At 41.8% G+C, this 23,920-nt stretch overlaps 1 protein-coding gene across 1 annotated transcript; it reads left to right on the forward strand.

Annotated features, from left to right (window-relative positions):
• The first annotated feature begins 16,552 nt into the window (after positions 1 to 16,552).
• nkx3-1.S (NK3 homeobox 1 S homeolog) lies at positions 16,553 to 17,957 on the forward strand. The gene is made up of 2 exons (NM_001085700.1): positions 16,553 to 16,784; positions 17,548 to 17,957. The coding sequence occupies exons 1-2, from the start codon at positions 16,553 to 16,555 to the stop codon at positions 17,955 to 17,957; spliced, it is 642 nt and encodes a 213-aa protein (NP_001079169.1).
• The last annotated feature ends 5,963 nt before the right edge of the window (positions 17,958 to 23,920 follow it).

Raw genomic sequence — 23,920 nt, forward strand, 5'->3', positions numbered from 1 at the left:
AGGTTACGCTGAGCTGAGCAGCTAATTATCCCTTTATCTCACTAATCACCGCTCTCCTAATGTTCACAAGTCCGGGGATAGGAAGTCATTGGCCTCTGACACAACAAACTCTTCAAAAGAAGACAGACCGGTCACTTTCCTACCTGACCACTGGCAGCTTCTTACCCAGCACAGGTAGAAAGGTAAACAAACTCCCAGACAGCCTGGCTCCCTCCACCTCATCCATTCACTTGCTGATCCCATCTATTAGGTTGGGGAGAAGGTATGGGCCGGCCTGGGACTGGACATTGAAGGATCAGCCTCAGTTAACCCTTCAGCCACCACATGCCACATTCTTTGTTACAATATGCCATAAGATTGTACATCATACCCATCAGTCCCTGCCCCAGTGAGCTTACAATCCTACTGAATGATCCACCTGGTCCCTAGGAGACACTACAATTGATAAATACAATAAGCCTATGCCATTTCCTAAACCTTCTGTCTGTCATATATACAGGATGAATCTTTATATTCAGAATAGATGCATTGCTGTCAGCAACCAAACCTGAACCTCAAGGGTCCCAGATGTTTGTGGCAGCTACAGAAGTTGAGGTGCCATATTAACCAGCCAGTGGGCAGGGCTGACCAAACAAGACTACAGTGAATACATGGCTCCTTGAGGCCTGTGGAACAAACATGGAATTCCATCTTGCGAGCAATCTGGTCCTTGGGAAGCTCATCCATCTTCCCTGAGCCCATATACTAATCTTAGACACAATGAAGATGCCCCTAACAGGGCCCAGGGCAGTGCATGGATAAATGACTGTACTGTATATTGTGATGGATTGCCTCTCTCAGGGACAATATACAGGCAACTCACTAGACACACCCATAGGACATCTGGTATTCTGCAGCCCCACATCCATTTACAGGTATGGGATCTGGTATCCGGAAAACTTGTTATCCAAAAAGCTCCGAATTACGAAAAGGCTGTCTCCCAGACTACATTACAATCTTATAATCAAAAAGTTTTAAAATGATTTCCTTTATCTTTGTAATAATAAAACAGAAGCTTGTACTTGATCCCTACTAAGATATAATTAATCTTATTGGAAGCAAAACCAGCCGATTAGGTTTATCTAATTTTTAGATGATTTTCTAGTAGACTTAAGGTATGAAGATATAAATTACAGAAAGACCCCTTATCCAGAAACCCCCAGGTCCCGAGCATTCTAGATAACAGAGCCCCTACCTGTACAGTACACCCAGTGCAACAGTAAACAGTCTTAGAATATACAGTCTGTGAGAGCTGCCTTTGAAATGAAATCCACCCCATGAATGAAGTGACAGATGAATTCTACTGTCAACACTGCCTACAGACACTGGGTTATTAGGGAGCAGCATTGGCATTTTCTTTGCTGGCAGGAGAATGTGTGCCATTAGCATTTAAGTATAAGTAAAGGCTTAATTAATTTATTAGATACCTCCCAGTGATAATAATCTCTAACTGCAGACCTTTCAGACTTGGAATAATGTACCGGCCTGGTACCATTGCAGTGAGCACCATGCTGCCATCTTATTTTCTATATTTGGGGTCTTACCTGTGGTCCTGGGCAGGACCGCCATCAGAAATCACAGGGCCCTATATGTCAAAATTTCCTGGGTCCCCTGGACTGTTCCCACCTCAAGCTCCACCTACAGGTCCGCCCTCCTCACCCCACAGGTCCGCCCTCCCCACCCCACAGGTCCGCCCCCCACCACACAGTAAAAAAACAAAAAAAAATTTTGGTGGCTAGAGTTCCCACATAAAAAAACATTTGTGGCCAGGGGCTCCCCATTAAAACATATTGGTGGCTAGGACCCCACATGAGAAAAAAAAAATTGGTGGCCAGGCCCCCCCCACATTATAAGAAAATTGGTGGCCAGGGCCCCCTCCAGGGCCCCCTCCATGCCTTCCCAAAGTCAGCAGCTCTCAGAAAGGTGAGGGGCCCGGCTAATCAAGTAAGTGTGACGTGGCCGGGCCCCCCTTACCCTCGGGGCCCCCTACAACTCTCCCCCCTGTCCCACCCTGATGGCTGCCCTGGTCCTGGGCCCCGCATGCCCCGCACAGCCCTAAAGGCCCCCATACAAGGGCTGAACAAAGCTGCCAACAGACCGATTCGGCAGCTTATTGGCCCGTGTGTGGGGCCATCCGACGGGCTTCCCCGATCGATATCTGGCCATCTCGATCGGGCAGGTTAAAAAATTCTGTCGGATCGCTGCCACATCTGTTCTTCTATGCGGTCCCGCGATCTGACTGCCCGTATCGGATCCATTCTGATATCGCCCACTTCAATGTGGGCATATGGGGGAGAGATCAGGGCCTGATTTACATAACGGGCACCCCTGGGCCCGACATCGTCCATCGCCTCCATTACATTCCTTTTATTTGCTCATTTTTCATCATCGGGATCTGAGCAACGCTGAATGGCATATGGGAAATTTAAAAAACTATTGTATCTCCTGCACATCCCCAGTGTTTCTGAACCAATGCATGCCGCCCCCTAAAATCCTGCCGCCCTAGGCCTGGGCCTTGGTGGCCTCTCCACAAATCCGGGCCTGGGAGAGATTTCTACGTCTATGGCCACCTTAAGGGATTGCTGGGACAGGCAACAAGATGGCAAAATGGCACTCGCTGGAATAGGGTCTCACGCAGTGTTTTCTATAGTGAGGAGCAGACGCAGATTTCCAGTCAGGCCACCCCTAAACCACAGGGTCCTGGCACCTCCCCTCGTGTTAATGTGCCAGTTTCTCCAACAACTCTGGTGATTACACATACAGGTGCATTAAAAAGCAGCTGGGCTGCATGACACCCCTAAAATCTTGCTGCCTTTGTGGCCTTACTGTAAATCCAAGTCTGGTGAGGAGGTGCACCAGCCCCATTTATACTGCAGGATCACTGCCTGCCCCATAATAGTCACCTTTCAGCTATAGGTACGGCATCTGTTATCCGGAAACCCATTATCCAGAAAGCTCAGAATTACAAAAAGGCAGTGTCTATGATCCAAACGAAGATATAATTAATTCTTATTGTAGGCAGAACCAGCCTATTGGGATTAATATTTACAAGATTTTCTAGTAGACTTCAGGTATGAAGATCCAAGTTACAGCAAGATCCGTTATTCTGAAAGCTCCAGGTCCCCAGCATTCTGGATAACAGGTCCCATACCTGTATATGAATATCTGGATCCCATAAACAGATAGCGTTGCCCTATGTCACAGTATAGAGAAAAAACTTAGCAAGGGCAAGTTTTAAACATCATGAAAGGTTCAACAATATAATGTATTTTTTACTCAATTTCTTGCTTTCCATATGAAATATAACTACAAATAAATCACTCAATGGCAACAGTGTCACATGGGGCTGTTATCCATACTGTAAAAAGCATTTATAGTGTTACACAGGGAACCAGCAGGTGGTGCTGCAGAGCCAGTTAAGTAAGTGTCTCATGACATGTTTCAGGACAATCTCAGATATAATGTTCCCCTTGTATCTATATCATATGTATCAAACTACTACATCCCAATAGTTCTGTTAAATAATATTCTGTGTATTGTCTTTGTATTGTCTGGGTCAGTAATTAGGATTAGTTGTTGATGAGTTGTCTGCTACAAAGCCCGAATGCTTGAGTCCCTATACTGTCAGTGTATTAACTCATACTAGCCTCTATGTTGGAGCCTCTGACTGCTCTACTTACTACACTGATCCTGTCTCTTACTCCTACAGTGAACTATTACAGATCTTCCTAGCACTTACTACTCCTGCTGGACCCTATATCCATCCCAGGCTTCCAGCAATACTTCCTCCTACAAGTGGAAGGCCAAAGAGATCAAGCACATGCAGACTCCCCTTTTTATAAACAAGGAGAATTGTGACACCCCACAGCTAACTACCGAACTGCCAAGGGACCTGCATTCCCAACTGGAATATAGAGTGCTATTCTAAGCACTTTTGTTTACATTTACATTCATTATTTATTTTCTTTTAATTCCAAGAACTTTACTTCACTGAAATGGTCATTTGGTTTGGCCAGTGTCAGTTTTGCACGACTTTGCCTGTAAGTTCCTGCTACATGGCCTCAGTCACAGGACACTGAATTATATGGCAACTTCCCAAATGTTTCATATGCTGTTGGGAGGCATAAAAGCAGATTTTTTTCCCGTTGTGTAAATCTGTCCCTATGTGCCAGTGTCAGCAAGAGGCAGAGGGAGGGCTAAAGTGCTGCCCAGAGAAGGATTGAGAGATTAGAGGGTGGAGCAGGATCCTGTAAATTAATAGGTATCTAAATGGAGGATTATATTCTAAACTCACTTTGGGTCCTTAGTTTGTCACTTTCTGTGTTTGGTTCCTTCCCAGGATCAGGGTTAGACAAGGGCAGAGACATTTAGCTCAGAAAAACTCCTGTAAATCTGGCCCAGCAGGGATACTAGAGTTAACCAATATATCAGATTCATGGGACATATACTATATTACCATAAGTATCCAAACCTCTACCTGCCCAACATCTGAGGCCTACTCAAAGTAAAGGATGGGTTAAAAGTGCAAAAACACTGTACAATTCGCCATAATTTTGCACTATATTTGCACACTGCCCTGCCCGCAGGTCTTTGCACCCCAAATGCACCATGAAGTTCCAATGAATATTGATATCTGTGTCTGGCATATTGTATTTAGGGTGAGCCCTTGTACCCATCCCCAAACATGAATACTGATTGGCCCTCCCTTTCTCTATACTCTTCTGGAAAGATGCTTCACTAAATGTTGGATCACTGTTGGTAGGATTTGCTTCCATTTGGCCACAAGCGCATTAGTGAGCCTTGGAACTGGTTTTGGGGATCAGGCCTGGTTGAGTTGGGTGCTGGCCAGAAACCCCATTCTGTATGGACCTCACTTTGTGCAAGTTCTGTTTTCAGTTCACTCAGGGGTGCAGAGGATGTGCAATTGCGCCTGAGTGTGCAGAGTGTGTGCGATCGGGTCTAGTGGCCGCACCATTTAGAAATCCGGACCTGCTTGTAGAAATTTGTTCTTGGGAATACATATTTCATATATTAATGGTAGCTAGTACATGACAGCAGTGCATTCAGGTGGCTGTCGAGAGCTGTCGTTTGATAACATCTAAAAAGGCACAAACTGACCAGCACTGTACTAGGGGACCTTCCATTGGACGATGTTTCTGCAACACAGATGGAGAAGTCACTATTATCCATTTTCTTATGATCCACCTGTGCTACTGTCTTTGTATCGAGTACAGCTGCACTCCTGCTCATGCAAGTCTATATCTTCTGTTTGTTTTATTATTCCTTATTGGGGTTCCCTCATTGCAGCCCCCTGATATCCTTTGCCTGCAGGTATACCCATTTAATATACATGCAGCACATCCTCCAATCAGGATGCTGGATGAATTCTTCTATAATACTGGCTTTCCATTACTTCTCTATACAGCAGAGCAGGGGTTAAGCAACTCCCTTTCTGCCCATATAGATCTTCCCACCATATCTTTAGTGAAGTCATGGAATATGCTTTTCCTCTCATACCCCACCCAGCATGGGACTTTACTGCCACAAAGAAAGCTGGTACAGGTATGGGATCCATTATTCAGAAAGATCTGAATTACAGAATGTCTGTCTCCCATAGACTCCTTTTTTCTAAATAAGACAAATTTTTAAAAATTATTTCCTTTTTCTCTGTAATAATAAAACAGTACATTGTACTTGATCCAAAATAAGATATAATTAATCCTTATTGGAAGCAAAACCAGCCTATTGGGTTTATTTATTGTTTGCATGGTTTTCTTGTAGAATCATGGTATGAAGATCCAAATTACAGAAAGATCCATTATCCTGAAAACCCCAGGTCCCAAGCATTCTGGATAACAGGTCCCACACCTGTATATAATCTACTTGTACAATTCACAACTACCCACCTTTTAACTTTATTACAGTAAAAAGCATCAATTATAATACATAATATTAATTTAATGTATCCCTTTAGCCAGTGGTGAGTATTAACCTGCACATCTGGGACTGAACCCAGGGGTTTGGAGGAAAAGTTTTTGTTCCACCAACTTGTCTGAGCTGCTATATAGGGGTGGGGTGGAGGTAAAAATGGGCCTACAGGTTTGGCTCTCCAGCACTGTCATATCTAAGAAAATGTACATATGATCTGCCACTGGATGGCGCTATTGCTGCCTACATATCTCAGCAGCTAGCTGGTGGTTGGCCTGTGGCTGTTAATCTCATCAGTAGGGGGATTACTTTCCATTTGGAGTGGCACATAGGGAGCAGGGGTCAGTAACCTTTAAATTACAGAGGTTATCACAATCTGTTTAATAACTCCCCACTGAGGAAAACTGTTACGATCTTAAAATAGAATCTGCTTTTCTCCATTCACTTACAGGCTATGTACCTACAGTCAGGGGCGATCCTGGCCCCTCCGCCGCCTTACTGCTGCTGCCCCCCCCCCGAAAATTCGCTCTTAAAGTACCAGGAGCAGCATTTTTGCTGCCCCTGGTACCTAGTGGGGTGCTGCCCCCTGAGGCGACAGCCTCAACTTGCCTCATTGGCGAAGCACCCCTGCCTACAGTGATATTGGGAGCACAGTTTGTCAATCATGGGCCCCCTCAGTCCTTGGGGCCCCCAGCTGAACAACTGCTCTATCTATCTATCTATCTATCTATCTATCATCTATCTATCATTTATCTATCTATCATCTATCTATCTATCATCTATCTATCTATTGTCTATCTATCGATCTATCTATCTATCTATCCATCATCTATCTATCTATCCATCTATCCATCTATCTATCTTCTATCTATCTATCATCTATCTATCTATCTATCTATCATTTATCTATCTATCATCTATCTATCTATCATCTATCTATCTATCATCTATCTATCTATTGTCTATCTATCGATCTATCTATCATCTATCTATCTATCTATCCATCATCTATCTATCCATCTATCCATCCATCTATCTATCTATCTTCAATCTATCTATCTATCTATCTATCTATCTATCTATCTATCTATCTATCATCTATCTATCTATCTATCTATAATTTATCTATCTATCATCTATCTATCTATCTATCCATCATCTATCTATCTATCCATCTATCCATCCATCCATCCATCCATCTATCTTCTATCTATCTATCTATCTATCTATCTATCTATCATTGGTTGCAACTCCTTGAAATGGCATTCAGAAATTCCATGCTGCAGCTTCTATGGAATTGTATCATATATGTAGCAATATGGCAGCTCCCAGTCTTCAACTCTGCTGATAATATACAGGATTTTATGTGTATACAGTTAGTTATGTTTGTATTTCCTTCTTCTTGGGGAAATAAATTTAGTATAAATAATGTATATTTATCATTGGGGCCACCAGTATTGGGTCAGACTGTATCTGGATTAACACCAGAGTGTGAGTGTGCATTAGCATGTGAATGTAATGTGAACCCCTCCCTGATGGTGGAAGAAGGAGCAGACGGAGCAGGGTTTGTAACTAATGAGAAAGGGCCACTCCAGCAGTGAAAGGGTTGGGGGGGGTAAGGAAGCTTAGCATAATTGCCTAGGGTTGATGCTCTTAGCAGGGAAATGTGTTTCTCAGTTTCAGCAGTCGGATAGACCCACAAGAGACTTGCAGTAATTGCTCGACAAACCTCGCTCATTAAAAACCAATTATGTCCATTCAGTGAGTGCAAATAGGATATCTGTGCTAGTCATCAGTGGCTCTATGTGTGAGCTCCTAATTACAGCCCAGCTCATGCTCCTACCACCCTTGTTAACAAACTGCAAAAGGAAAACACACTCATGTCACCTCGTCAGGGGCAGGGGGTGAGCCTCTCGGCTTGTAGCCAAAGGGAAGGGCTCCCGCTATGGGAATCTGTCACCTTGAGCCTGATAAGGGCCCTTACACACAGATGTTTGAATCAGGGTGGCCACCTCACCCTTTTAATACATATTGAATCCACATTGGGCATGGCCAATTATCAATTCATTTAGATGTTTGCTGCATGGCCGCACATAAATCAGTTCAGTCTGCAGCATGCATCTAAATTAGTTGCTAATTGATTGTGCAGGATGTAGATTTGATATCTGGCTGGTAGTTTGAATGTGCAAGCTGAACAGGTCACAATGCGTAGTTTTGCCTTTATATTGAATGTCTAAAGGCAAGTAAATGAATTTAATATGTTTTCATATATTGACGGCATTTACTTAATATGTTTTCATGTATTTTGAGCACACAAAATGCAACAACTTGCATTAAAGGGGTTTTTCACCTTTTAGTTAACTGTTAGCCAGTTATAAAATTGCCAATTGTAAGCAACTTTTCAATTGGTCTACATTATTTATTTTTTATAGTTCTTTAACTATTTGCCTTCTTCGTCTGACCCTACCTCACAATTACTGGGCATGCCCCTAGAGAGTGTCACTGCTACACAGACAATGCCCAGATATCACCTAAACCAACTAAACCAATTCATTAGGGCTTTAATGATCCAGTTCTGGATTTGCTTCACCAGGATTCCTCTTCATACTAAGCAGTGCGACTGAAATAAGGTCCCAAAAATGCAGTGAGTGGGCAATTATCATCCTAATAACATGGGGATATTTGACATCTCTGAGAGGGCACTGTGCCTAAAGACTGACATGAGTTTTTGGTTAGTGAAAGGGCCAGATTAGTAGGCCCACTCCAACATTGGTGAGTGGGACTGCTCCCAAGAATGATCCAATGACTATCACACAGTGAGTAGGGCTGCTCCAGTGACTGACAATGAGTAGGGTTACTCCAATACCTAACAGTGCCTACCCCAATTACTAAAAGTAAGCAACGCAACCCCAAATGACTGACAGTGAGTAAGGCTAACCCAAATGACTGACAGTGAGTAAGGCTACCCCAAATGACTGACCGTGAGTAAGGCTACCCCAAATGACTGACAGTGAGTAAGGCTACCCCAAATGACTGACAGTGAGTAAGGCTACCCCAAATGACTGACAGTGAGTAAGGCTACCCCAAATGACTGACAGTGAGTAAGGCTACCCCAAATGACTGACAGTGAGTAAGGCAACCCCAAATGACTGACAGTGTATAAGGCTACCCCAAATGACTGGCGGTGAATAAGGCAACCTCAAATGACTGACAGTAAGTAAGTCAACCCCAAATGACTCACAGTGAGTAAGTCTACCCCAAATGACTGATAGTGAGTAAGGCTACCCCAAATGACTGACAGTGAGTAAGGTAACCCCAAATGACTGACAGTGAGTAAGGCTACCCCAAATGACTGACAGTGAGTAAGGCAGCCCCAAATGACTGACGGTGAGTGAGGCAACCCCAAATGACTGACAGTGAGTAAGGCTACCCTAAATGACTGACAGTGAGTAAGGCTACCCCAAATGACTGACAGTGAGTAAGGCAACCCCAAATGACTGACAGTAAGTCTACCCCAAATGACTGACAGTAAGTAAGTTTGCCCCAAATGACTGACAGTACAGTGAGTAAGGCTACCCCAAGTGACTGAATGTGAGTAAGGCTGCCCCAATGACTGACAGTACCTAAGAGTGGATGGAAATGTGCCAAGTGAGTAACCTCAAAGCTACCTACAAAAATGACCCTCCCTCGCATCCAATGGGACTGTCCCTCTGAGTGACCCTGGCTCACAGTGAGTGGGACTGCAACTAGCAATTGGCTCTCATAGTGAGTGGTATAACTTTGCTTTAATTTCTACCTCCCTACAAACATATGATGCCTTGCAGGGAATCTATCAGTGCCCAGTAGCAGGCTCACATAGGCCACCAAGGTAATGGAGAAAGTACAGAACACCATATCTGAATGTTAATATAAAAATACCAGGTAATACAGGCCATGCATGGCCAAACTAAGGCTGCCTTGCCTCATCTCCTTACCCCTCAGGGAACCTGCCACCCCATGCAATGTTTAGCTAATAAATGGACTCACCGGGGGGGGGGCACTGATTGCCTGTCACTGTATGGCAGCCCCATTCTCCCAGGGTAAACCAAATAAAAACATGAGCCACACACATAGGTAGACAATACTAGCCAGTGTGGCAATACTGGTCTAACATATGCCAATGTTCTGGGCCAGAATGAGTCCGTATGTGTGAGCCAGAGTCTTCTTGCAGTCCGGCACAGTCCATATCAGCTTAATATAATTATATCTGTGACCATCTAGCAGTCAGATTTAAATAAAATAAGGGCCCACTGGAAGATGGGTTGCAACCATTGGAATTGGAATTACCTAAATCAGTTGCATCTAACCTATGGATTCTACACTGCTTTTGGAATATGATTCCCAAGGTCCTCTTGACAGACTTTAGCTGGTCAGGACAATACTCAATGCTGCAGTTAGTTAATAGTAATAGTAATTCTACAACAGCATGGGGTGGTAAACACAAGTGATGGAACAGAACATTGATAAACCCCCAGTAAAAAGTGAAGCCAAATATACTGTACAACTGCTTTGCTATACTGATGCTGCTGAACTCCAATTCCTAGAACTATGGTAAATTTTCTGGTTTCTAGTAGTCATAGTTCTTATACAAAGTTTGCAGCTTGCACCATTGAAAGTCACACACCCAAATAACATTTCTAATATTGGTATTCAAATATGCTCCACTATAGACCACCAAAAGTCCAAAGAAAGGAACATTAATTTGCATTAAAAGTCAATATCCCACCATACAATAAGATTCAAAGGTCTGCCTATTATTCCAGTGAACATGGGAGTGGAGCTGCCCTCCCCTCTCTGGGTGCACAACATCCCAAACAAACAGTGCAATATGTGTTGCAGGCCAAGGTGACTTTAAGCTGTTGAGCAGACTGGTGTTGAACCCTTATGAGGCCACCCAGACTGGCTGCTGTGTAGTCTTAGGGTGAGCTTGGATTGTTGTAATTAGCTCCCAGGAACCAGGAGAGTGGAGATCAGAGGCCATGACATGGGGAAGGCTCACTAAATACAATATGGTGTCAATTGCCTCATAAATCGGCAACAAAATGGCCTCAGTGGGGTGATAAACAGTGGTGGAAATGCTGGATAGCATTAATGTGTGTCCCATACAGGTCTGGCAAGAATAGGGAGGGAAGGGTCTCCAGCAAAAACAGTGATCCCCCTATTCCAGCATAGGCATGCAATGTACGATTTGGCCAATATCCTTTAATGAGATACAGATGGGTTAGCCCAATGATACCATTAGTAAGTGCATCAGTATAGGATTATGCTTGGTGCTCGTCACATTAAGGACCAAAGAAGGAAATGCTTCTTTGCATGAAAGGAAGTGATTTTTATTGAGTAAATGCACATCAAAGATGGTGGCCAAAAAATAACTTAAATAGTTTAGCCATACATATAAATTCCTCGAGGTGGTCTAACAAGTTGATATCTGCCCACCAAAATGCTGAGCAAAATTGGATTAATCTGTTCATTCACAAGGTGGGCCCATGCAGAGCCAAATGACATGATCCAATGCATGCCCCCCCCCCACAGAGCCCTCCCAGAGAAACTGATATTGAGGGGCTGCTGTTACCAACACTTTATGTTGTTTAGACCTAAAGTAAAATTTGTTTTAGGTCCTTTGCCCATCAGGAGCTCTGATAGGTCAGTACAAAGTCGCTGCCATTCAAAATGATTTTCCAATCTGCTCATTATGTTAGCAGCCTAATTCTTTGTGAATGGGGCCCTCAGCTGACCATTTGGACTTACTATTGCCCAATCCCTTCAGCATGATGCTTTGAAATAGTAGGTGCACCGCTGGGGTTTTTTGATATACTGTATTAGAAAAGTTGTGCCAAAATATTTTTTCCTAATTGTTATGTTGTTCTTTAGTCTCCCATTCTCTCATCTACCTAATCCTAGATTAGATATGTTCCTTTTATTCCTGTTCTCTTTTCTCCCAACCAGTGGTGTAACTAGATGTTACTGGGCCCCACAGAAAAATAATTTAAGGGCTCCCAGAATATCCAGTGGTTGCCCTATATTACCAATATATATTAAAATCACTCATTAATTAGGGCCTTATGAGGCCCCCTATGCCTCCCGGGCAGGGTCTGCTTCCTCTGTAGTTACACCCCTGCACCCAGCCCATCTAACCCCTTTCCTCCTTATGTTTTAATGTCTCATCTCTTTCTCTTCTGCTATTCTATTTCCCCCTCTGAGGTGGCTTCTTCCTAGGTAGAAAACGCCAGTTGTCAAGACTTTTAGTCTACAATAGATCAGTGTTATCCAAGATATACCATGCTGCGCTATTTCACACCAGATTATTATAGAAAATAATGTCATACAGAATGGACTATGGAGATCCTGGGCATGCTTGGGCCATACAATTATTTTGGAAGGCTGAATATGGCTATAGGATACACTCCAGACACCCTAAGTTAGATCATCCATTGATTTAAATGGTGTGCTTGCCCTTCCTTAGACATTTTCCAGTTCTTCTCTACTTTTCAGAGATGGGTGCCATCTAAACATTGATTTGTATTTGATTGAATTATATGTCTGTTCAATTAATGGGTCCTTTATACAGTATACAGTACATACTAACATTCTTTTGGCCTTTGTAGAGATAGATGCCCCTTGTGCTCTGGGCCATAGGGTTGCTATTGGCCCAGAGTATTTACAGTTGAAGGGTTTATAAGGGGTTGAAGGGTTTATAAAACAGGTATTGGAGCAGATCACGGCAGCTAGGAACCTGTGCAACTTACTGCAATAGCGGGGAAACCAAAGGGATCCATTAAAAGAAATAAATACATAATACAGTTGAGCACTTTAAGTCACATAATGGCTTACAGGATCCAAAGCAGCGTGGTTTTACTGCTAGAAGATAATATCACACAAATCTAGTGAATTCTTTAAAATTGTTTAACTAACGTGATAGATCAGGGTGGAGCAGTGGCTAAAGCTTATCCTGGCTTTAATAAGGCATTTAGCACCCTCCTATGCTCTGAAATGGCAAGATTTAGGATTGAGCTTGATCATAGTTGATTGGATATAATATTAGGGGGAGACGAAGGGGGGCTCCTTTATAAGAGTGTAATATATTGACTGCACTAAGCCCTATTAGTAGCACCTGCTCTATGTCAGTAACAACAGGACTCCTTCTTCTCTGTGCAATCATACTTTTCTGGCTTCATGACGTATGTGTAGGGAATATGAAGGTACATAACTTTGGAAGGCATAGTTGAATGGCCAGGAATTGCTGTTTTATTTATCCTATCTTATCTGCCCATGAATGGGGCCCTAGGGCCAACAATTGAATCAGCCTGATTTGGCCTGGTATATGGTTGGTTTTGGCAACCTGACCAAACAAGTGAATTTGGCTGTGTATGGCCACCTTAACTGGTGAACTCCTTTTTGGTGCACCATTGATTTTATCACAAACTTTTAGATTTAGCATTGGCACAAGGTGGCAGCCCCAGACTTGCAGCCTGCTGTTCTGATCTCTGCTATTTCTGCAACAACAGAAACCTTCTTCTGTGCCAAAACTCCTATAAAATATCTGTGAGTGAAGAGCACAGAATTGGCCTCGCTTCCCTATGGGAGAGATATTAGCACTGTCCAGACACAATACAAGTCTGACTTCAATGTTCCTGTTTATAGCAGGGAAAAGCATATACATATGTATATATAATTATTCAGCTCTAATCCAGAAACCCCTGGAGTGGAAAGAGTTTCTACATGTGAAAAGGAAGCAACCCAAGAGGCTGAGACTGAAAGGCAAAGACGAGTACAATAAGGATTATGCCCAGGAAGCAAGTCTGACCAGTGACAGGCTGTCTGTGCCCAAGCGTGCGGCTGTGCAGGCACTGGGTGCTGTAATTACCTGAACTATAATTAAATATTGTCGCCAATGACTAATGATAGCTGTAACCAGAAAAGCATTCTGGGGAGTGAATACATGTTATAGACCATGTGCACCTGAGAAAACAAATCTGCCCCTCACCATGAGGAATAGAGATTGGGTGGGTTTATAGCAATATACCCCCCTAAACTCCATTTCTTCTGAACCCCCAGCAGGCACAATGTCTGAACTACAGCTCTCACCAATCATTGGCTAACAGAGATTGATGGGAGTTGTAGTTTAGAACAGCACAATTGGTTGAAGCAAACGGAAATCTGAAGAGTAATTGGTCAGTTGGGACTGCAGTCCTGTGGCATACAGAGAACTAAACAGAAAACTCATTTTAAGGCCCCTAATTTTTGGAAATAATTTATTTCTTATATTTCTTATTTTTCAGTGCCTCACTGAGCCTCCATAGCTCTTGGACTTTCCAGGATGCATAGGGCATGCTTCCCTTATAGTTACAGGGGTTGCATCTGCACTAGGGTGCACAGCATAATATTCGTACCATAATTCAGTGTCGGACTAGCCCACCGGGATAACCAGGAAAACACCCGGTGGGCCCAGGTGTCAGTGGGCCCTCTTGCTTCTAACCATTTAGTCTATTTCATGGTCATTCCCTGTTTCTTCAAAATAGGCTTAATATTGAAAGACTAGAGTATAGTAAGGAGATATAAAAAACTAGGAGAATAAAGAGGTTAAATGAAGAGAGGAATAATAGTTTGGAAAGTGGGCCCATGGTCTAAAGTTTTCTGGTGGGCCCGGTCTAGGGTTTTCTGGTGGGCCCCTGGCATCCCAGTCCGACACTGCCATTATATACAATAATATAGTAGTAAACTGTTTGCAAAGGGGGTCATAAGTATTTATGTTGACCATGTGGGGACCTCTGCATGTTGTTTGCTGTTGACAGGGGTTTCTGGGAAATGTAGTCAAGCAGCAACTAGAGGGATACCTGCCAGTCCGAATTAACTTGAAACTGGCTGGAATCCTCATTGGTTCTTCTCTGTATGAGGGTATGGCCATACAATGAGAGTACATTGGGATCGACTTCATCCATCCAAATTACACCCATAGCAGATTTACATGGAGTAGGAAATGTTTACCCTGTAAACAAATGGTACATGGATATGCAAGGATGAGTGAGAGGATAGCCACTAATGTGCCAGTGCCTGAGGACTCTTTAAGCTCATTATGCTGCTAATGATGACAATTATTGTGTTAGTTAAACAGCTTAGTCTGGCAATCACTGTAAGAACGCTGTAATGGTCTTTCTGGTACCAATCTAAAAAAAAATATATATATATATGTGTATATATGTATTTATATGTATATATGTATTTATATGTATATATGTATATATGTGGAACAGCGTATATGGACCCTGAATGTAGTCGAGACCTGGGTGCTCATGCAGGAAAGTATAACGAAGATACATAGTGCTGGCACTCACAGGATTTGTAGACAAAAAGTATAAAAAGGAAAAAATGTATTAGTCCAATAAACTAATATAAACATTTTCCATTTTATATTTTTTGTTTTTTTGTGTAAAAATCCTGTGAGTGCCATCACTATATATCTTCTATGTATATATGTGTATATATTTGTATGTGTGTGTATATATATATATATGTATATATATATATATTTATTTATATATATATATATATATTTTATATATATATATAAAATCCCTCCAATGACGGCACTCCAGAATGAGTCACGCTTGAGTCAGTAGATAACGATCATAAAGGTTTAATAAGGTGGACCAACGTTTCGATACCACACAGGTCTGTACCTTAATAAACCATTATGATCGTTATCTACTGACTCAAGCGTGACTGATTCTGGAGTGCCGTCATTGGAGGGATTTTGTATGTGTTTACATACTGGCACCCGGCCCTTGCAGCATTCATGGTCGTGCGTTCCTGCTCGTTCAGATATATATATATATATATATATATATATATATATATATATATATATATATATATATATATATATATATATATATGTACTAAGGTGAGTTAATAGCAAAGTTTTTGAGGCAAGAAAAATTTAGGTTTACTGATTCCAACGTTTCAGTTCCACACAGGAACTTTCATCAGGGAAATTTTCTCTACAAGAGTGCTCCAGTTTTGATGAATATATATATATTATATGTGAATGGCATTCAACCTGTAAATATATATATACATACGTACACACACACACACATGAATTGGAGTATGGAGCTGTCCGGCTTATGGGAGCACAAAGTAGCAGTGTCTTGCACAGTAGCTGTTCCAGCAGGGAGGGGAGAGATAAGGATTTGGTGATTCCTCCCCTGGGTGTAACATAAGCTGCAGTACCTGTGTGGGGCAGTCTGTGGGAAGGCAGGGGTGTAATGCTGGCCAATCAGCAGAAGGCTGGTTTAATACTGGAGAGCTATATGAACTGGAGATGGAGAGGCTGTTAGGGATATGACAGAGCAGAGGGAAAGGCGAGTTGGTGGGCAAAGATAGGGTAGCTAGCAGCATAGAACTTAACCACCCTCCCCTTGAAAAGACATTTAACGTTTTTATTTCAAAAGCCTAAAACATTTTGAAGTTGCTTCTCCCCTTGCCTGTTTTACTCACGAGAATTAGGTTTGGTGCCTCTAATATCCCAGCCCAGAGCATAGCGAGGATGTCCAAGCTGCGAACAGAAGACATGTCCCATCCAGTCAAGCCACTGAGATCCTTCCTCATCCAAGACATTCTGTCACATATGGGACCTGGGAGCAAGGAGAAGAGCCTGGGCTTCCCAAAGACAGACCAAGACCAGGATTCATCCTTGAGGGACACAGAGGAGAAATACGCATCAGAAAAGCTACAATCATCTTCCCAACCTGCAGAGATCCACCACAGCCATATGGAAGGTCAGTGATAGCCTACTTCTTGCCATTCCACATAGGTGAGCTGGGATGTGGGGATCAGTAGTTCAGAAACAGGAAAGTCCACAGTCCCTTGTCTGCAGGGACGTCACCTATGACTACGTATCGGATGATACGAAACACGTCAGGGAATGGATGTTTTTAATATGCTGAAATAAACATTTACTTCTTTTAATCGAACGAGTGAATGGAGTGCTCGTCAAATCTTTCCTTCTTGTGCATGTGTCCCTTTTTTAAAATGTTGTATTCCTTTAATTAAAGGAACTTATTACTTATTTTTTTAATTATATAATAAAATAAAACAGTTTTTTTAGGACAAACAACAGATTATCGATGCTTATGGAAGTGATACATTTAAGGCAGCTGGATCTAAATATAATTTTTCTAGAATATCATGCGCATATATATTAATAGTGCCCACAACTGTGTCCTTCCGACCCCTGCAGTTATAGAATTTACTTTTTCAATTGTTATACCGTGACCAGCTTGCCTCTGATATACAAAAGCAAATATTGTTCTTTATCAGATATAGTGCTTAATGATATCATCATATATAGTGATGTCACTTAGTAACATGAACTATTGAAGCTTGTGCATTATTAAAAAAAATACTTATGTCCCCCTATTTATAGTCTTTATATGGCCACGGAACTACTTCATGGTGACTTTAATATCTTATATTATGCTATAGGAAAGTAAACAATTCACTGTATATTTCTTTTATTAACTCCATCTCTCTTTTCCTCAGCTGATGAAAATCTGGAGCTAGACACGGCTCAGCCAATAACCGCTGTGGAAAATAAACTGGCAAAGCAGCAACAGAAACGATCCAGGGCAGCCTTCTCTCACTCCCAGGTCATAGAGCTGGAAAGAAAGTTCTCCAGCCAGAAGTACCTGTCCGCCCCTGAGCGAGCCCAGCTTGCAAAGAGCCTGAAGCTGACAGAGACCCAAGTGAAAATCTGGTTCCAGAACAGGAGGTACAAGACCAAGAGGAAGCAGTTGGCCACTGATATGGAGGAGGTAGAGAAGTCCTCAGCTCACCCTGCACAGTGCAGAGACACAAACATCAGCAGAACATCACTCCTCAGCTTCTACCAGAACTATCAAAGATACCCCTACCTGTACTACCTTGCAGGGTGGCCTGCGCCTCTCTGGTGACCTCATACTTAAGCTACCGGGACTTAATAAATTATAATATATTTTTCTATTTTATAACTAATTTTGATACCTTGAAATCTAGCTTAAAATAATTGTTGGGCAACGGGTGGTAGTCAGGAGTTGTAGTAGGGTGAATAGCTATTATTATTATTGCACTAAAAGACATTAATAAACCCACTTACGAATGGCTGCAATAAGACATTGACTTGAAAACACCTGTTGCTTTTAGTAGATCACAAAGCTATAGTTCCTACACCTCTCTTGTTGAATAATAACGTGGGTGATTGTGGGAGCTGTGATTTAGCCAAAGCTTTTAGGGTTCCTGTTGGGATTGAGAGTCATTGCTACAAGAGGTTCATAATATAATAAATTGGTGGGATTTAAGTAACGGTAGATGTCAAGGCCCCATCACGTTGCCTACATGACCTGAGAATCCTAAGATTGGCACATGGGTATCAATGACAAGAACAATCTTATCCAGCTTTAATCATATAAGTAGATCCTAAAACCTGTTCTGTGAGCTCTGACATTGGGGATCTATGGATTAAGGGCTACAAACCAATTTAGTGTGATCAGCTTAATCTCTTTCTCTAAGGGAGGGTCAGACTGTATTCAGTCTTAGCTGGGTATTCCCAGGCTGAGCTTTATCCCTGTGCCTCCGGCCTGCTAGATCATTGCTGTAACCTTTGCACTTAGAAGTCTCTTCGCCTGTTAAAATCCATTGTTCTTGATGTCGTATTTCTATAGCAAGCAGCCAACATCCAACATTTAACTTATAAAGAATGCAGCCTGCAGGGAAGCAATAACCAAAGAAACCCTGCAGCTGGCACATGGCTAGTATTTTAGCCAGCAGAGAAGTGCCTGAATATGGCCGTGCAAGGTTGGAATGCACATATTGGCACTTCTCTGAATAATGACGGTGGAGAATGCGGGAATGTGCTCTGTAATATCATGGGCCTTATTTGCTATAACTATGATTTGGCCAGTTCATCCTATGTGGGCTTTATTTTTTGGCCACAGGCATAATAAGCAGTAATTCCCTTTTTTCACCCAAAGCAGCTATGGGAAGATAAAGACACTCTACTGCAAATGTGGCTTCTACAGTATCTGTTGTTGATCTACAACTCAGTGTCCATCATCATCCAAAGGCTGTCAAGGATACTGGGAGATGTAGTTCATTAACATCTGGAGGATTATATTTTATGAGATTGCCACACATTTCTTAAAACTGTCTCTGCTGTCACTCTCCAAAATGTCCCATCCCCCCTGTTCCCCTTCTATTCCAGCGCACTGATCATGTTAATATTTCGTTAATGCTTCATGCCGTCTTTAGTTTACCCTTTAGCCCTTCTCATTCATGCATTTTGTTTTTCACCTTTCTCTTTTTACCAGTGATACAAGGCAGAAACCAAGATCTGGTTTAGTGGCTGAGCCTGGGTGGGAGAATACTGGGGAAAAAAATGTTTATGTACAACATTATGTTATGTGCCAATCAGCCCCCTGACACCCCTTTGGGGAGTTGTGGGGCAGTAAATGCCTTCAAGTCAGAAACTGCTGACACTATTTATAAATAAAGATTGTATAAAATGTAGCTGGTTTATTATTATTATTAGCCGAGGATGAGTAGAGTATAACAGTGCTTTATTAGCAGGTTCATGCAGCCATTGCACTTCAACAGTAACTTCAACTCTAATACTTTTAAGCAGTATAGAAGTACTATGTAGTACACAGTATAACTCTACAGGCCCTTTGTATAAACACCACAGGTCTCTCATCTACTAAGCACATCCTTCCTTATAATATGGTCACCTGAGCTGAACTTTAACTGAAAAGTCGGTTATTTAATTCTACTGCACCCCCAAGTGCAAGACGACTTTCCTTCTCCTTTAAGGGTTGGGGCAGACGGGCAGATTCGGGGAGATTTAGTCGCCTGGCGACTAATCGCCTCTTCTGCAGGGCGACATTCTCCCCGAACTGCCTTCCGCCTGCTTGAATGAAGAATCGCCTGCGCTAATGCACTCGTGGCGCTTGGATTTCCGAAATATATAAAATATAGTAGTCTTTCTGAAGCAAACACAATAGTTTTACCAGTGCAGAGCAACAGTACATTATATTTTAATTACTTGGATACATTTTCAATTTTTGGTGTTACTGATCCTTTAAATAAGGTCAGAAGTTAGGGGAATGCTGGCAGAAGAGGTATATGTCCAGCGCCCCCTACTGTTGCATCCTAGGCACTTGTCTCTTCTGCCTGCCCCTAATTCTAGCTCTGCCACCAGTTAGAACATCGCCTAAAGGTGGCCATAGATGTTACAATTACGATCTTTCCTGGATAAGATCTATCCAAAAAAGATTGTTCGTTCCAATACACACGTGTAGAGCTGAATTGTCAGATATACAGGTAGAAGCAATAGAATTCCACCTGTATCTGATGATTCGGGTGCCTTTAAAGGCGCCCAATCAAAATTTTCTGACCAGTCTGATCGATGAGCCAATGGTTATCCAAGTCTTCTGTCAATATCGGTCTGCTCATCTCCTACCTTACATGCACCTAATATTTGTACAAAAATGAATTTTTTTTACGATATTATCTATGTTTCTATGGCCACCTTTAGGCCCACTGGTGGCATAATGTCTATTTTGGCATTTGAAGCACACAGAGGCCCAAACAGAACCCAGTTTGGGAACTTACAAAAGAAGACAATACAGGTATGGGATGTATTATCCAGAATGCTTGAAACCTGGGGATATTCAAATAAGGGATCTTTCTGTAATTTGGATCTACATACTTTAAGCCTTCTGAAAAAAATTAATTGAAAAATAAATTAAACCCAAAAGAGCTCCAGTAAGGATAAATTATATTTAAGTCTGAATCAAGTAAAAGGTGCTGTCTTCTTAAGGAAAAATGAAATCATCAATTTAAATTTTTTTTAATCATTTGATTAAAATGGAATTTGTGGGAGATTTATTTGCAGCTCTCTGGATAACGGGTTTCCGGATAACTGATCCATACATTTAAAACAAGTAAATTAGATTATATAAAACTAATCTAAATTTGCGAACATAACATGATCATGAATTTTAACCTTTAGATAAGAGTTCTCCAACTTTATTTTTACCCATAAGTCATTTGTAAGAAATATGAAGCTTTATGGGCTTTGATTGGTTGTTTGCTATCCCCATGTGGTTGCCAGCTTGGAAGAGGCTGTTTTTTTTATTACACTTGTGTCTTTATGCCTTCAATTCAATAATAAGCACCTGCACTGAGGCTTCTGGGAGCAAGAATGAAGGCAATGGCATAATACAAGCCTGTATTAGGGGATCACTGGCTCAGCAAAAGCCTAGCCATCTTTCTGTGCAAATGAAATACCTCCCAACCTGTCAGCCGACAAATCATGCTCAAATCCAAGCTGCATCTCCATCCTGAGGTATAAACATACAGGGGCATTCTTGTTGGAAAATGTATGAAATATAAATAAGCAAGATCTGGAGCTGGAGATACGATCCATCAAATGGAGGGGGAATATGATAAGGGGACAGAGATGAGAGGGAAAAGATCAGGGTGTTTATCTGAGCATAAGATGCACTCTGGGAAGTGAGGGGTCTGGCAGGGCAGACAATTAAATCCCCTTTTGGAATCCAGAGACATTCTTAGATAAGGCAAATATGTTACTGGCAGAAAATACCAATGGAGAAGGATTTTACAATTTTGAGCCAAGTGCACTACCTATGGGTCTGAATTTCAGGGGTATAATATTTGAAACAGGAGACATTAAATAATGGTACCAGTATGGTTGTAACAGATACAGAAAAACCAAATCAGTTAAATCAGTTCTTTTCTTCAGAGTATACAATAGAGGAGTCTGGGTTCACAGGCTCACTTTATAACTGCACTGATGGCTCATCTCAATCTAGTCAGTGGCTGACTCAGGATATGATTCAAAAAGCTTTAATACAAATTAATGTAAACAAGGCTCCAGGGCCTGATGGCATACACCCCCGGGTTCTAAGAGAGCTTAGTTCAGTTTTAGACCAGCCCTTATTTCCAGATTCACTGTCATCTGGTGTGGTGCCTATGGATTGGAGAAAAGCTGATGTTGTTCCAATATTTAAAAAGGGATTACGATCTCAGCCTGGCAATTATAGGCCAGTAAGATTGACATCTGTGGTGGGCAAATTATTTGAAGGCTTGTTAAGGGATCACATTCAAAATTTTGTCCTAATGAATGGCATTATGAGCAACAATCAGCATGGCTTTATGAAGGATAGGTCATGTCAGACGAATTTGATTGCATTTTATGATGAGGTAAGTAAGATTCTGGACAGTGGGGGGGCAGTAGATGTGATCTATTTGGATTTTGCCAAAGCATTTGATACTGTGCCCCACAAACGACTGCTTTCTAAACTAAGGTCTGTTGGGCTTAATGATGTCGTTTGAACGTGGATAGGAAACTGGCTACAGGATCGGGTACAGAGGGTGGTTGTTAATGGGACATTCTCTACTTGGAGTAAGGTTCTTAGTGGGGTCCCCCAGGGCTCAGTATTGGGTCCACTTTTATTTAACTTGTTCATTAATGACTTAGGGGAGGGTATTGTAAGTAATGTATCAGTGTTTGCAGATGACATAAAACTATCCAGCCCAATTAATTCCATCCAGAATGCGGCATCCTTGCAACATGATCTTGACAAACTGGCAATCTGGGCAGCTAAGTGGCTAATGAGATTCAATGTTGATAAATGTAAAGTCATGCACCTGGGATGTAAAAATATCCAAGCCACTTATACCCTTAATGGGACTGCACTAGGCAAATCCATAATGGAAAATGACCTTGGAGTCATTGTAGATGATAAACTTGGCTGTAGCAAGCAATGTCAGTCTGCAGCATCAAGGGCAAATAAGGTCTTGAGCTGTATTAAAAGGGGCATAGAGTCAAGGGAGGAGGGGGTCATTCTTCCACTGTATAGAGCACTTGTAAGGCCCCATCTAGAATATGCCGTACAGTTTTGGTCTCCATCAATCAAACAGGACATTATTGTATTAGAGAGGGTACAGAGAAGGGCAACTAAGCTGGTAAAAGGTATTGAAAATCTTAGCTATGAGGAAAGACTGGCCAAATTGGAGATGTTCACGCTGGAGAAGAGGCGCTTAAGGGGTGATATGATGACTATGTATAAATATATAAGGGGATCATATAATAATCTCTGTAATGCTTTATTTACCAGTAGGTTTTTCCAGCTGACACAAGGTCAGCCATTCCGATTAGAAGAAAAGAGGTTCCGCCTAAATATTCGGAAGGGTTTTTTTACAGTGAGAGCTGTGAAGATGTGGAATTCTCTCCCTGAATCAGTTGTACAGGCTGATACATTAGATAGCTTTAAGAAGAGGTTGGATGGCTTTTTAGCAAGTAAGGGAATACAGGGTTATGGGAAATAGCTCATAGTCCAAGTTGATCCAGGGTCTAGTCCGATTGCCATTTTGGATTTAGGAAGGAATTTTTCCCCCTCTGAGGCAAATTGGAGAGGCTTCAGATGGGTTTTTTTTTGCCTTCCTCTGGATCAACTGGCAGATAGGTAGTTAATAATAAAAAATAAAAAAAAAATGTCGATGGACATGTGTCTTTTTTCAACCTTACTTACTATGTTACTATGTTACTATGTTACACAGCAGCCACTGGTTGCCCCGGGGTCCATACTGAGTTACCAAAGTTAAGGGACCCTAAGACATTTATACCATGTATTAAAAACCATGTAAAAACTGTATACACTATTATAGATGAAGAAACCATCTACTGACTGTAAATAATGCAATAACTTTATGAGCTGCTTGCTAAGAGAATGAGTTTTAAATGAACAGTAACACCAAAAAATGAAAGTGTTTTAAAGTAATGAAAATATAATGTACTGTTGTGCTGCATTGGTACAACTGGTGTGTTTGTACAACAGTACACCGACATTCCTTTAAT

The sequence above is a fragment of the Xenopus laevis genome, chromosome 3S (assembly GCF_017654675.1).
Source record: "Xenopus laevis strain J_2021 chromosome 3S, Xenopus_laevis_v10.1, whole genome shotgun sequence".
In the NCBI taxonomy this organism is placed as follows: Eukaryota; Metazoa; Chordata; class Amphibia; order Anura; family Pipidae; genus Xenopus; species Xenopus laevis.